Source organism: Hippoglossus stenolepis, chromosome 21 (genome assembly GCF_022539355.2).
Source record: "Hippoglossus stenolepis isolate QCI-W04-F060 chromosome 21, HSTE1.2, whole genome shotgun sequence".
Classification (NCBI taxonomy): Eukaryota; Metazoa; Chordata; class Actinopteri; order Pleuronectiformes; family Pleuronectidae; genus Hippoglossus; species Hippoglossus stenolepis.
Window position 1 is genome coordinate 11729126 of NC_061503.1, and position 15634 is coordinate 11744759.

At 43.8% G+C, this 15634-nt stretch overlaps 1 protein-coding gene across 2 annotated transcripts in view; it reads left to right on the forward strand.

Moving 5' to 3' along the window:
* LOC118100228 (disintegrin and metalloproteinase domain-containing protein 12) overlaps positions 1-15634 on the forward strand; it is a 78932-nt gene that overhangs the window by 25085 nt on the left and 38213 nt on the right. For both annotated transcript variants that reach the window (XM_035145088.2, XM_035145086.2), the window contains exon 4: positions 13607-13685. In XM_035145088.2, coding sequence (XP_035000979.1) covers positions 13607-13685 — 79 coding nt within the window. The remainder of the gene's footprint in view (positions 1-13606; positions 13686-15634) is intronic.

The window sequence follows — 15634 nt, forward strand, 5'->3', positions numbered from 1 at the left end:
GGCACAACAAAAAAAAAAGCAGCAGCAGTTTCCCCTTCTTGCCCTAAAAAGTAGCCTCTCTGCTGATGGACATCTCTAAACATGATGAAAACATCGTCATTTTTTTGTGGTCGTGGTTTTTGTTTCATTTGAAACTTCACACACACACAAGGCTCAATGGGAAACTCGTGTAGGCCTTCGGGTTCAGATGCCTCTTTCATCGCTAAATTTAGCCCCGTGATAAAACGAAGTGGTGCAGAGAAAGTCATGGACGTGGAGCACGCACGGAGTCTTCCCCGGGTCGCCGTGTCACGCAGAAAGCAGATGCTTCTCGTTTCCCATACCACTCGTCATTAAGGTTATGACTCAGAGGCCCCTCGCTGCTGAGAGATGGACACACAGGGAGTAGACGGAGGCAGAGGAAGGATGTGTGATGACTGGATCGGACTGTTTTTGCTTTGTCAGATGAGGTGTGAAGGCAGTCGGCCTTCTCTTCTGTCTACCTGCCTCCTTGTTCACCCCCCCACCCGCCTCAATTAATTCCTCGCCGTCAGCAACTCCCCGCTGAGATGTGGGACACGACAGGGTCTCCATTGGTTGGCCCCCGTACTCCTCTTCACTCACACTCACCTAATCCCTCCAGCTCCGGGGACGGGAGTGAGCTGCCAACAACAATAGGAGCTGCCAGGGTTTGATAAAGAGGCTGTGGACTGCTTCGGGGGTGCAGGGACCCTGTGGACTCGAGGCTCGAGCTCATGACACAGTTTCCTTAAAACCATCAGCAGGGTTTGATTTCCGAGCACACGGGGTCAGGGGCAGGTTGTGAACCCACTGAGGGTTAAGCAGGAAACTGCAGTTGTTGACACATGAGCTAGAAAAAGCTCTTGGTTTGTCTTTCTTGTAAAACAACAAGGCCCTTCACCAAACAGCCATCACATTAAAACGGGTATCTGGTTCTAATGTAGTGGCTGATTGATGTATATTTATGTAGGCAGGAGTAGATCCAGTTGTCTGATGCATAGGAACACGCTGTTGAGGATTTGTGGAGAAATGCCCAGTGCAACTTTTCTGGAGGTTTTTAGTAAGAAGAAGTTAAAGGGATAGTTCATCATTGTTGGAAGTGAATTTCTTCTCTTCTGCGACAGAAGTTACATTAGAAGATCGATAACACACATATGTTAGTTCGATATGAAGCTGGAGCCAGTAGTCTGGAGACTGTGAGGTTTCCAGGCAAACTGCGGAGAAACCAGGAAGTCGCTACACTCGACCAAAGAGGAAGAATACACCACAAACCAAAAAAAACAAATTTGTTTTCCAATATAATTAATCAAATTGTGTCTTATGGTAGTTTTGTCTGTTCCGTATCGGTGAGCTTTCAGAAGACGTGCACAAATACAGACAAAATTAATGCAGAGTATGGACAGAATGGCTCGGTCCGTTTCAGACGATCGAGCACATTACATGAAATATTAAACTTCTTTCTTTAACATTATTACAAACGACTGAAGATGGAATATTTGGCAATTTCCTTGTATTTCGAAACTTGAAATGAGCCAGTGAAGAAGTAGGTAAATAAATGATTCAGAATTTCCCCAGAAGAGGAGTGTAGAGAAGGTTCTGAAACCAGGCCTTCATGTCGGAAAATAAAAAAAACAAACAGGAAAGATAAAATATAAATATATTTTGGTGGTGAATGACTCATGACTCCAGCATTTCTATAAACCTGGTTGTTACCCTGGTCTGGCAATTGATTTTGTTCAAAATGCCAATGGAAGTAAACAAATGGGATCGTTCTGTTGTGTGGATGCAAATCAAACACGCTCGCTTTTTATTTATGCTCGACGGGGCATCGATGCAGTAAAAATGATCGAGCCCCAGCCCGGCGCTCCATCTGCACATGCTGATGTCTGATGGGATGTTTACAAACTGTCTCCCGGGCGAAAGCCAATAACGTTCCACTTCTCGGGTGCATCAGCTGATCAAGACGAAGCCCAAGTCCTTAAAGGGATCAGTGGCACATGGATGATCGATGAGCCGTTGGTACGTTATTGATAAAGCAATCACCAACTTCCGAAATGGAGGGAGATCACGTTGAGCGCTGATTTAAGGAAGCGTGACATAACAGAATCTTTTGTCAGCACGCGCAGCAGAGATCTAATGTTGTCTGCCGGAGGTTTATGAACTCTGCGAGGGCTTGGGAGTAGATTGCTTAATAAATTGGACATCAGACATCTTGTCCTGTAGTGTGGACCACACCTGCTGCAAGCGCATAAGGATTCCGACCTCGCACATTACACTTAAGATTCATCTGTCCGTAAATAATTCAGCTGTTTTTGTTCTGCCTCCTCCCGTCAATCATCCCTTGAAAGAACACAGGGTCAGGGTGCAAAACCGAAACCCACCTAATACATAAAAATCAGACTTTTACTAGAAAGAGGGAGGACATCTCGCTCACTGACACCATCGGAGGGGTGAGACACATGAAGGCAGGCAGAGTAAATCTGTATTCAGTCCTTAATTGTTTGATTTCCCCAAGGGCAAGCAAGGCGGGGGGTAGGGCACACAAGTACAGACAGGTTTAATTAATTGAAATACTGCTTTTGTGTGTGTGTGGGTGTGGGTGTGGGTTTACCTCGTGAAAAGAATGATAGCCCCGATTGTTTGAAGTCCCCCAGTCGCTCATTAGTCCAAGCACAAGGCTGCAATGGATATAGATGCACGAGCTTTGTGCCTTGAGCAAGTTCTCTGCAAAGCATTCGAATTAATGGGAGCTGCTGCATCAGTATGACCTGTCCACCATGTCCTCAACACACACAAGATACACACAAAAAAGATAAAGATGTAGAAAACAGACGCTGAAGCCGCATGTATATCCTATTGGAATGCATTCACACGGGGGGGGGGGGAAATAAATAGAATTTTTTTAATTTGTAAATTTTCCTTCTTGGTTTAACCAAAATTACCCAGAAAAAAAACATTCCAGGATATGTATTTGCAAATGTCATTGTCTCAATACAATGGAGGCAAATCATATTTTGCTTGTTATGTCCACAGGGTTGTAAATAATCCACTTTAAGGCAACAAATCTGTCTGTCAACAGATTTTATGATTTTACTGCTACTATTTTTATGGTGGAAAACATCCATCCGTCCATCCGTTCTCCTTCAACACCCTGGGTTGGCAGTGTATCACAGGGCCAACACACAGAGTCAAGCAATTGTTCATGGTCACAGGAGAACAAACTCCACACAGACAGACCCCGGCCAAGCTGGGATTCGAATCTGGGGCCTTCTTACTGGGAGGTGTTGTTCCATTGGAGCAACCAAAATTTATTTCTCGGAGTTTGCAATAAACTTCAGGAAAGCACCAAGAGTTCTGTAATGACTTTTTGATTTTCCTCTGCATAATGTTCTTAGCGTTTACTAAGTAGTTGAGGGTGTTGTGGTTTGCAGATAAAACAGAATGTGTTGCATGACCAGTAAGCCATGAGCCGCGTGTGTGTGTGTGTGTGTGTGTGTGTGTGTGTGTGTGTGTGTGTGTGTGTGTGTGTGTGTGTGTGTGTGTGTGTGTGTGTGTGTGTGTGTGTGTGTGTGTGTGTGTGTGTGTGTGTGTGTGTGTGTGTGTGCAGCACTAACACAATCTGCGTTGTGGACACAGCACCTGCAGTGATGCCTGCATGTGTAAGACTTGCTAACAACGATGCACATAAATCACGTCGCGCTATACCAGCACATGCATTCGGTCGTGCACACAAGCAGGGACGTAAACCCACTCTCTCTCTGTCCATCTCTCCCACACACACTCGCACACACACACCAGCGGAGCTCGTCCTGAGGGAGATGAAGAGGCAGAGCCAAGGCACAGTTGCTGCCACAAAGGAGCAGAAGCCCCGGGGGCAGATAGGAGAAGAAAGCAGGATGAAGGATCGCCCCTCCAGTGATCCACAGCAACAAAGGCGATTTGAGAGACTGACTTTGGCACCGAGTATAATTAGTTTCAGATAAAGATGTCAGTGGCCCATGACACTTTAAAGAAGATGAAAAAGAAAAAGAAAAAAAACACCCACCTGGAACCAACCAGCCAGAATTTTATATTTATATTTGCTTTCTTCACATTTAAATTTGACGTAATCACTCTTTTAATTGCATGCATGAGAAATATTTAAGCTTCATATTCTACATGACCCTTCGCGGAGCGTTGAGAGTTCAAACTGTGCGGATCTTTGATTCGTCACATGTGATTACTCCTCCCTCACCCTTGGGGATCGGTGATATCATGGGCAATGAAAATGACTATTAATGTCTTTTATATGAGAAATAAGAGAGGCCCTGCCCAGCTGTAACCCCCGAGCGAGCGCAAGTTTATGACTTGCAGGTTGATCATTGTCATAGACACCATTTCCCCCCCCCATTTGGCGTGTGCACACATGCCTCAGGGCGACAGACGCCGCTCTGGTGTAAGCAAAACACACGAGAACCAGATGTGAAATGATGTCACATGTCGACAAGTGACAACAGGATAAAAAGGGCAGAACGAGGGATCGGACAGTTATGTGTAAAACAGCTGAGTTCATGTGAGTCGGTCGTTGCAGTTACGCTTCCGTGACTCTTCCTGTATGAGGAGATTAAGTCGTACAATCGGAAAACCAACGAGAAGTTAAATAAACATCCATCCATTATCTATACCGCTTATGCTTTGAGAGTCGTGGGGGGGGGGCTGCAGCCGATCCCAGCTGACATTGAGCCAGAGGCGGGGTAAACCCTGAACAGATAGTGAGCGTAGCGCAGAACCAACATACAGAGACAAACAACCATTCACACTCACATACAGATCTATGGTCAATTTATCCTGCATCCACAGTGTACCATGTTTTCATTTGAAAAGGTATCAACTCTGCTACGGTCAGCCCATTGTTCACACTACTCTGGAGATGTTTTCAAACGCTGATGGCCCCGTTTTAGCTCAAAAACTCCACGGCAGCGTTTTAGTCTTGACAAGCAGCAATAGAGATGTTCAAAATGATGACGTAGACACTCACAACCTCTTGTTGATTGAGTCTTTTTGGTCACGACGTAGCCTTCGCTGAGTCGTCAGGTCTACTATCACACCTCAGCCTCGCCTGTAGAGTACAACATGGATAATCAATTACAAGCGCTGCTGATCCTGCTGCTTTACTAACAGCTGTTGTACACATAAATTCTATATTTTACAATAATAAAACTACTTAGGAGACAAGCTTTTATTGGAGCAATATGCCAATGTGCAATTCATATGTCCAGCGAGACCGGCCGGGGTCGTGCTATCAGTTTTCAGGCATGTTATGGATAAGGATTTAAACTTTAATGGAGCCAAAACGCTTGTGGTCTCATAGATTGTTTTAGTTAGAAAATTCCATTTGCAAACAAACCTTAGCTTAGGGAGGTAACCTTAGTTTTCAATGAAGCTTACCCCAATCTGCATGTCTTTGGACTAAGGGAGAATGCCGGCAAAATCCCTCACAAACCCGGGGTGAGCATGTACACTCCACACAGAAAGACCCAAACTAGGATTCTAACCCAGGACCTTCTTGCCGCCCAATGTGCCATCCTAAATAAACATGTTTTTTTTATTTTAGGGGATTTTTCTTCTGTGCAGTAACAGCGGGAGCGCTCCCATTACACAGTGAGGCAGCAGCATGTGGGACAGCTGATAGAAAACAAGTCCTCATACCTAAATTATGCATGTGACCGCTCCAAAAAACAAGTCAGAACCGTTTCCTGTTCTCTCCCCCTGCCACGGTCAAAATCTCATTATAGGCTGATGCAACGGAAACTGCTTAAGATCGCGGTGGCATGACAGTGTCACGCCACTTCAACCCGTGAGGGTCAGTTTGCTTGATGGTCTTTCTGAGCAGTTGAATAAACAAGCAGTGGTGTCTGTTTTAATTTCTGGTGACGACAGACCTCCCCTTTGTGTGTCCACAGCAGAATGATTCCTGGTGATCTGTTGCCTCTCTGGGCTTTGTCTATTTCTTGGTCCACTGATCGCACTATCATCGTACCAGATTTACAAACCTTTTTATCTGCGTAGTTTTAGTTATGATCATGACTCAAATATAAGGATGGCTGGCTTCTTACTGTATATATGATCCAATATATCTATTTCAAAATACAGTCATTACACTTGAAGAAATTAAAACATTAATCAAATCTACTTTTGATGGTAACCACTCTCTATGTTAGGGGTGTAACAGTACTCATATTTGTATCTATTTGTATTTGGGTATAAGTTTTTTGGTATCAGTCTCTTTATTCGGCACACGAAATGTGCAGAACTTTTTCTGTGTGCAGAACCCAGCTCCCCATGGCATGTAGGCATCCTCTTTACTCTCTATGCAGCCAATTCAAACCGGGCCAAGGCAAAAACAAATGGAATGTTACTCAGGCGGCAATTTTCTGTCCCGATCGAGCCTGACCCCCAACCCGACAGGCTTTCTCCTTTTATGTGTCCGAACCCGAGTCTGATATTTTCCCCAATTACAGGCACATACAGCGTCAATAATAAAGTAGATAGACAACTGACGTGACCGAACCCGACCCTAACCTGAATATCATTTCAAATGTTTTATCCGAAACCAGCCTGACCGGGTTGGGTGTCCGCCCGACAATGCTGTAGGCGTTTCTATAGCAACGGATAAGTGTCAATACTCTGTTGCCACAAGACAGTTTTAAAGACATGAATGGAGCCTCGTTAGCGATTCTTCGATTTAATGTCAGTTGCCGCAGCATTACAGACTTTAGTGTTTAACACATTTTTAAACGAGAAAGCCGTACCGTCACACCCCTACACTAGAGTCCACATCTTTGTCTTCACACTCTATCGGAGAAGATTGTTGCGATTCTGCCCTAATTCCAATTATCGGGGGGTGGTATTCATCTTCTCGTCTCTGTAATTGGGATCCTGTGGAGTCATCCATCACGCAGACGCTGCACGGAGATGACACTTTATTGATTTCACGGGGCACGCCCGGGCTCACCCACATCAATCTGCAGGTGACAGTCGCCCACAATTATCGCGTGCCACCACTGCTAATGGCTGTTTGACCATCTCGCTGACCGGCTAACCAGCCGCGGGGATGTCACGCAAGTGTAAAGGAACGTAACGAGCCTGTTGTGACGAGATGAAACATCACACATCCAGCCCGACCACACCTGCTTTTCCACTTTGCTTTCTTGGAACCTCCCCTTTTCTGTTGTTTACCTCGTCACCTCTGCTGCTCGCTGGACTGACCTCAGAGTCAGGGAGCTTCATGCTAGAGCGCTGCTGAACATTCTACCTCATAAACATGAAGTCAAAACCATCTGCCCTGACTTTTGTTGCTCTCTTTTCCACTTCCTCCCTCCCATCTTGAGCTGAAACCATTGGCCGGCACGCTGTTTCATGACATGCCTCATGAAGACTGGGAGTCGCATTGAGCTCGGGGTAAGCAGGGGGAATTCTGCTTCCCTGCTCCACTTGGCACTGACCTGCAACGCTGCCTGATGTCAGACAGATCACAGCCAGGACGACTGGCCCTCTTCCCTCGCTCCTGGAAAAAATAAAGTTTCTTACACTCAGACCTTTTTTTTGGCTCGATGGCACTTTCGCAGCTTTTCATGCACAAGATCCCCATTTTCCCCCCATTTTTTTTTTTTTAAGTGAAGCTGGGTTCGCGCCACTTGCCACATTAAAGCAGAGGGACATTATGACTCCCACATTGCCTCGCGAGTCCCTCCATCGAAACATACCGTAGGGCGCTAATTGGCGCTCCTAGATTAGGTTTTTACAAGAAACCTGTTTCTTTGATGATGATTTCATCTGCTCTAAATGTTTATATATCTGCATCTGTTCCAAATAACTTTCCATGGCGGAGCAGGGGGGGGGGGGGAGAAAACTACCACAGCTCCCCAGAGGCCGAGTGCCTTGCTTCACATTTATCATAGTTAACTGTAGGATTTGTCCTGAAGTGGCTGATTAGGTTGTCTGAGTTTAATGAGACACATCGGAGCATGTGACTGGGAAATCACTGCACATTGATCCAGCTTGTATCCAGGCAATGGTAACGGAGGCTGCAGTGTCAATGCACTGTCCATAGCAGGTCAATTAATAGTCAATATATGGACTACAAAAAGAAAGAATGCAGAATGCATGTACTTGCAGCTTTTATACAAGAGATAAAGATATGGATATCTTTTTACCTTGACTCTACTATTGTCTAATTTTCACCCCACAGTTTTTGTCTGTGTATCTATGGGATGGATTCAGTTTTTTAACGTTGCAAGATTGTTGTTTGCTTGATTTCTCCGAATATTTCATGGATAGCGATGAAGGAAATCAGGCATGTTTAGGGTACTAATATTTGTGTGTGTACAATTTAGTGCAGATCGGAAATAAAAATCTGTATCCAGGGAATTTAAATGTGGTTTCATAAGGGGAGTGTTTGTCCTTGTAGTTGTTTCTGTATTTAAAGCAGGGAACATTCTCCCTCCCAATTTACCTCACAATAAAGTTTCTCCTCCTTGTCTTGGCCTGTAGTCACATAATCAATTCAGTGTTTTGTTGTTCCTCCAAGACTTGATCAAAAGTGTCCCATAAGCTCTCGGAATGTTTTTATTTTACATCATCACATTACAAGTTTTTAAGAGACAAAACCACATGTTCTGTCCTCGTAGTCGTAATCAATAAAAAACAATACATTAGCATTTAAAAGCTGAAAAATTCTTTCCCCGTCACTGATGTTTGACATTCAGTCAGGATCTTTCTTTTCTCGGTCATATGCAGCTTCAGCCCACAAACGAGACCTCCCTTTTACTGTTGATTGATTCGCGTCCGACTCCAATTCATCAAACCTGCTGCAATTAATATAACTCACACACGTCTCCCTACATAGTCTCTGCAAACACTAACAGTAAAACAAGAAAATGATTCACCGACTTAAAGAATTAATTAAAAATAAACAAGTTATACCAACAGTACTGATCATTTGAAAATACCTTTTAAGTTGGTAAACAATCGTCTTTAGATGGAAAAAGAGATGAATTTTCCAAATTCAAAGTGGCCATACTTAGGAAGGAGTGTGTTGGAATTAATTGTCACGACATTTACAGTATTTCTGGATGTTAATCTTTTCCATTTAGATCAGACATGAGATGTAAATCCTGGTGTTATTTACCTGATATAAAGACCGAGCACGACACGCTGACAGCGTCGATGCAACAGAAAGAAAACAGGATAATTTAATGCAGGAAGAACAGAGGTGACATTTAGCAGCCGGCGTTCGGGATTAGCTTGAAGTGGCTCCATTGTCTTTCTGTCTGCGTTGTCAAATCTAGTGACAAGCAGATACGACCCTTTCCCTCCACCTCGTATATTTTCTTTCAAAAAGTTTTTTTTTTGCCAGCATGGAGACAGCATGACAAAATGTAAACATGACAAAATGTAATTAGATGGGTATTGCTCCTGTCTAACTGATGACGGGAAAATTAACGAATATCTTTCTGTCACATTCATGCAGCAGCAGCAGCAGCACAAACCTCTGTGATATTTACCTCCTGTTGTGTCACACTTGCAGTTATTGCGGCTGCTGGGTTGTCAGACTCGGGGGCAGGTGCTGTGGCATTAACACGCGGCGTCTTCTTGTTTACTCGCGGTGAGTCTGTTCCCCCCCCCTCGATGCCAACCCCCTGTCAGTCAGACGGAGCCCTGCTGGAGGCCTATGCATGTTAAATGGAGGGGGCATGACCCCTGTCCACTTCCTTCTCCCACCCCTCATTAACTTCCCTCTGATTGATAAACAGTGAGCGGCGACTGCCATGCGGCGATGGTACCTCCTGGAATTGGACTCATGATATAATTGGCTGGGGGTTCATCGTTTTGCAAGGATGAGATGCACCAACAAATATTTCTTCATTTTAACTCAGTGTTGCTGTCATCGTTCATGGTGCTCAAGTACAAGTTCTCCTGCATGTGTTGTGCAGGTTGCAGGTTTTATGTGCTGGTTTATCCGGCTCTAGTCCTTTTAAAGGAAGACTAGGTCCACCACATTTTAAATCTGTCTTAGTGCAATCTGAACACCGGTTTATTTGCCTAATGCTTTTCCTCATTAAAGCACAAGCACAAGTGTTTACCACAGTTGCCAAGAAACCATTAATCTTGGAGCACACGAGTGGGAGAGTTACCAGCTGAAGACGCGAGAGACAAGCCAAGACCGTTACGGTTTAGGAGGCACATACAGACGCATGCCGACCAAAAGATCGAAACCTTCTGGCTGTTAATTACCTGTGATCCATTACTGGCTTGATAAGTTATGTTTTGATCATAGATTGTATTTGGGCCTTTTTACTGCTTCATAGTTACGAGAACATTTGAGAATATACCTGCAAAGAATTAGTTCTCTTCCAATTGCAAACAAAGCAAAAAACCAGGCAAACAAAACAAAAAGGCCAATAATGATGGAGTTGATCTCATTGCACCTTGTTGAGTTGGACTAAGGTTTGGTTTCTCTGTTTTAACTCGACTAGTGCAGTGGTGCCTGATCTTAACCTGCCTGTTTGGAATGGGCTGTTTGCTTGTTCTGTGGTGATGCTGGTTGCAGCTTTCTTTTCTTAAAACTGTAAAAGTGACCTGCAGAAGTCTGGCCTCCGCTGCTGCACAAAGACCCGTTTACCCGTTTATTCAAAGTTCGGTGAAGCTCGACTCGGTACGCAGAATGATGACGAGTCCCAGCCGCCACTTCAAAATCGATTCATATTGAACGTGTCCAAAAACGCACCAAACTGGTGATAAGACGAACGGCTCCCGAGAAATGTGAGTCACAGACGGACAGAGATTTCTGGAATTAGTAGAAGATAAAAGAGTCTCTGTTGCCCAGTTTATGGATGAACCAGTTTTGGATTTTAAACAGAACCTCTAGTGTGATGTAATGTGAAAAAGATGTGAGACTCGATTGTCCAACATAATTGATCTGTGCTTAAATGCGGTTGAAGCAGGGTCTGCTGCATTCAAGGATGCACTGACATTTGAGAGTGTCAAATTTAATGAGTAGAAACCAAGGGCCACCTCAAAATTTTACAATGACAACATTAGCTCACACTTTTGTTGAAATCCACTAAAGTTTGATCCGATACCTCGCAGGGAACTTGGCTTAAAGCTTGCAACAATGTGTGTCCTCTCTAAACGTCCTTAAACAAGACAATAACCACCTCCCCACGTCTGTTCATTGAAAGTTACAGGAAAAAAAAGGCAACATATGGATCCCACATGGCTGTCTGCAACATGTTCCTCTATACCCACTCCCTCCCAGAGTGCTGCAGACAGGCAGTGAGGCAGATACACACACTCACCACAATGGATTGTCTGTTGTGTGCAGATGTTGAGGTTGTGTGTGTGTGTGTGCGTGTGTCTGCCGCAGCGCACAGACCTAATTAAGACTGAAGAAACACATCATTTTATTTGGCTCTTTCCCCTCTTTGGCCCGGCTTTGATCCGATGATTATTACCAGCTCTCTGGCTCTGCAGAGGAGTACAGGGTGGGGTGGGGTGGGGTGGGGGCATTGTGTCTCATGCTGACAGCTCCCAAACAAAATAACCCCCCTCCCCAGGTTGTTTCAGCTGACACTCCCAGCTGGGTTGTCAGCGATGAGGTCAGTAAGAGAATCCAGCTGCCTGCGGAGGTTTGGTGCTCTGCTGCGGATTAGCCTCTCCTGGTGTCCTGCAGTGTGATACCGTACATGTGCTCATGGCATGTGCAACACATGGACACGTAAAAGGCTCAGACACTCTCATCCTCACCTGCACAGTCATGAGCACATATAACATATTCACTTATTTGCCATTGATTGATTGGCCCCCCCAGAGAAAGGACCTAAACCTCTGCAGGTGGCAAGGAGGGCAGCAAAGAAATAGTTTTGCCCTTAACAGTTTTTCCCCAAATTGTCTTGGCTATATACAGTTGTACCTGCATCCTACCTGCTTGTGGGGAGCTGCCCTCAAGTTCCCTGATCGAACCTGAGAGAGAATTAGCCGAGCCCAACCCAAACCTGACAGGCATTCGGTTTTTTTGTGTCCTAACCTGACCCAAGCTCGATGTTTTCCCTGATTAGTCTTGTGCAGCATGAAGAAATCAAGTAGACAGCCAGGCCCGAACTCATGTCTGGCTTCCACACTCTAGTGGGCGACTGGGGTTAGTTTCCCCAAAAAGAGGAATTTGGCACGATGAAAGGTATCACTTTGGTGAAGTGTTGGAAATCACTATACCTGCAATTATGGTGCTTTGCTCACCAAAACACAGAGAAGACATGCGTTTACACATCGGTGTCAGTGCTCACTGATTAGGCTGTGGGAAGCAGGAGCCACTTTACTCAAACTGTTGCAGCACCCGAATACATATGAGTAGTTATATAATGGCAAGCCAGGCTATATTAAAACTCTACATCATCTGTAATACTTTCAAATGAGGTTAAAGTTTTATGCTCAATCAATGCAGACTCCATTTACTGCAGGGATGTATCATGAATTAACTTTGCAATATCCAATAGTATTTGTTTTACGACCCGGCTCTAGAGCCGTGACAATGAGGAAGAAGCAGGATGAGAAATATGATAATAATAAGTTTAACAATATTTAAGAACAGAATAGAGATGCTCTAGGATGTGGTCATCCATAAAGTCCCTGGTGAGGGGATAGGATGGGTGCACCGGGCCGGCAGGGGCTTTATCAGATAACCTACGGAATGTTCATGCACTGTTACTTACAATAATTGACATGTGATCAAAGTAGCTGGAACATGTGTTAACTCTGATAAAAGGAAACAGATTCCTCTTTCTGTGTGAAGTGACCCACTTGTACTCATTTACAACACAGTGGGTGGAACCTGAACCTTGGCTTTGTGTTGTGTTGTTTTGCTAAAAGCTGGGTTAGTATGGTCTGTATGGTCGAGAGAGACCCACTAAATGCAAAAATCATTCTGCAGGTACCAGGTGACTAATGAGGGAATGGTTTTGTACACGTTTGTACACATTTGTACAACTGAGAGAGAAACCCCCCTTCAGCAGAGATTTGCTGTGTTGATTTATTGTGCTTTCTAGATATAAACTGTAAACGGATCACTTGCTAACCTCAGACGGTCACTTTACAGCGTTATCGATTCCCCTCTGCACCTAAAAGTGATTCCTTAACCATATTCCTGTCAGCATCATCTCCCCCACAGCTGCATTTATATCAGATCATGCTACACTGTTCATTTGCTCATCGCTCGTTGTCGTCTGTGATGCGTGAGCTAATTACGGTTCGACCGCACCGCGCGGAATGAGTTATGGATTGATATCAAATGTGTCTCCGCGGTGCATGCATGTGGCGTGAAAGTGGTGTAATAGAATATGTCACCGCAGCCTTTTTATCCATTTTCTTTCCTAATGCCCACAGCTGCTCGGTTCAATTCCTGCTCTCCTCGGGGGTCGGGTTGAGTTTTAAATCACTCTGCGCTGTTTATCTTCCACGCAAGTCCAGCCGCGGTGGAATGGCCTAAGACACCGTGATTGATTTTTTTTTTTCGGACAAAGCCCCTGAGGGTCACTTCTGAGCGTTTGTTGTCTTTGTTTATCCTTCCCAGGGGGCTGTTTGCAAGTGACTACACAGAAACCCATTACCTGGAAGACGGCAGTGCGGTCACAGGCGCTCACAACTTCACGGTATGCTTCAACAACTTTATTATTTTTATGCTTTTCTTCTTCTTTTTTTTTAATCAAAGCTGACATGATAGACTTCTGATCTTGCAACTGTAATGTTTTCCTCTGTACCCCCTTTGTGAAAGTTGACCTTTTGTGGAACTTCCTCTTCCTGTCGGGGTTCTGTGCTCCAATGTGGGTCAGTGAGGAGGTAAAGGAAAATGTATGTTGCCGTTAGACCCACTTTTAAACCTCCTGGAATTGGGCAGCCTGGCGTATTAAGCAGCCGGTGCAGGTGGGTGAGCGCATTCTCGGTCTCTGCCAGCAGATGAATATTTGATGAAATAAAAGGCGGACAGAGGTCAGAGAATAGACTCAGTTTTAGGGAACAGCACAAGTGTTTTATAATGGATAAGCTCAAAAACTGGTTGGGTGTGCAGGTCTGCAAGAAAATATTGAATTAGTGAACATCTAAGTGCACTTCACAAGTCACACTGACTGTGAAATATTCAGCACCTACCAGTGCACTTTATAAGCATTGTGCGTATTATACTGGGATAGAGCTTTCTATCTTAAATATTATAATAATAATAATATAATAATAACTTTATTTGTGTAGCACTTATCAAAACAAGGCTACAAAGTTCTTCACAAAATAATACAGTAAAAATATATCTTTTAAGGTAATCAAATTACTATATTATGTTATATTATATATATAACGTCGACTCCAACTCAAAGCAGATGTAGACAACTTACACAGCAACACACAAAGCTTTTCAGCACATCTCCAATAGGGCTCTATGTCATCTTCTATCTTAGTTTTTGTGGTTTGTAAGTTAATTTTCTCAATAAACTACACTTGCTTGTTTGTATTTTTTTCCAACCACAAAGTTTTGGGTTTGGACTTTTTCTCATGACGTCTATCACTATTATATGACGTTGAGTATTAGGGCCTTTTTAGGAGAAAAAAAACTTCTGAGATTTCAAGAATAATGTTGTAATAATAGGAGAATAAAGTGGTGATATTGTGTCAACTGTTGTAATTTAATGAGACAAAAGTCATATTTGAGAAGAAAGATGTAGAGAAGCCGTGCTCCTTCTGGAACCAATCTCATCTTTTCAACAGAAATTACGAAATGTTTTTAAATGTTACTCTGTAACCAACGACAACATCACAGTCAAACATTACCAAACATTTCCTCCTTCACTATAGAGGCAGAGTCCATGTGAGTCTTTCCTAAAAAAAAGACCTTTAGTTTCTTACACAGTATTTTCCTGACACTAATGATAATGTAGAACTGATGAACCAAAAGAGGAAGTTTTTCATTATTCTTTATCTTCTGATTCCCCCGACTTTATTCTCGTACTATTTCAACTTTATTCTTGTAATCTCAAATGTTTTTTCCTTTGGTTACTCTGTCGTACTTTTGTGGTTCTGATGACTGTAAATAGATATTTTCATCTTCATCGAGCTCTGCTTTAAAAAGCGTTCTGACTTCAAATACAAAATCTTTTTGAAAACATCCTCAATAGATCCATGAATTTCTGCAGAAACAGAAAGACTATCAGGACAATACTTATGCAGTAAACTATAATTAATGACTTTGTTGAGGCTGGATCATGTGGAACCGTCTCCACGCCTGGCAGCCTCCACCTGCTCGCCTGATTTCAGGGATGCGATTATCCGCAGTTTGCAGAGCAATTAAACATCTCAATTTTTGTTCACATAACCAGAAAGCATTTGAAATCGACAGCCTGTGAGGTCTGTGTACAAGACCGTGCATCCTATTTATAGCAGAAATCAACAAAAGAGGAGATTAATGAAATTCAATAATGGCCAACCCACGCAGTAGAAAGGAACATCTGGAGCTGGGTCCATCGCTGGCTGCCTGGGCTCGGCCCCGCACATCAGAACCGCTGCCATTCCAGAACACGAGGACAATGGAGAAGCTGCAGCAGGGTCGGCTCAA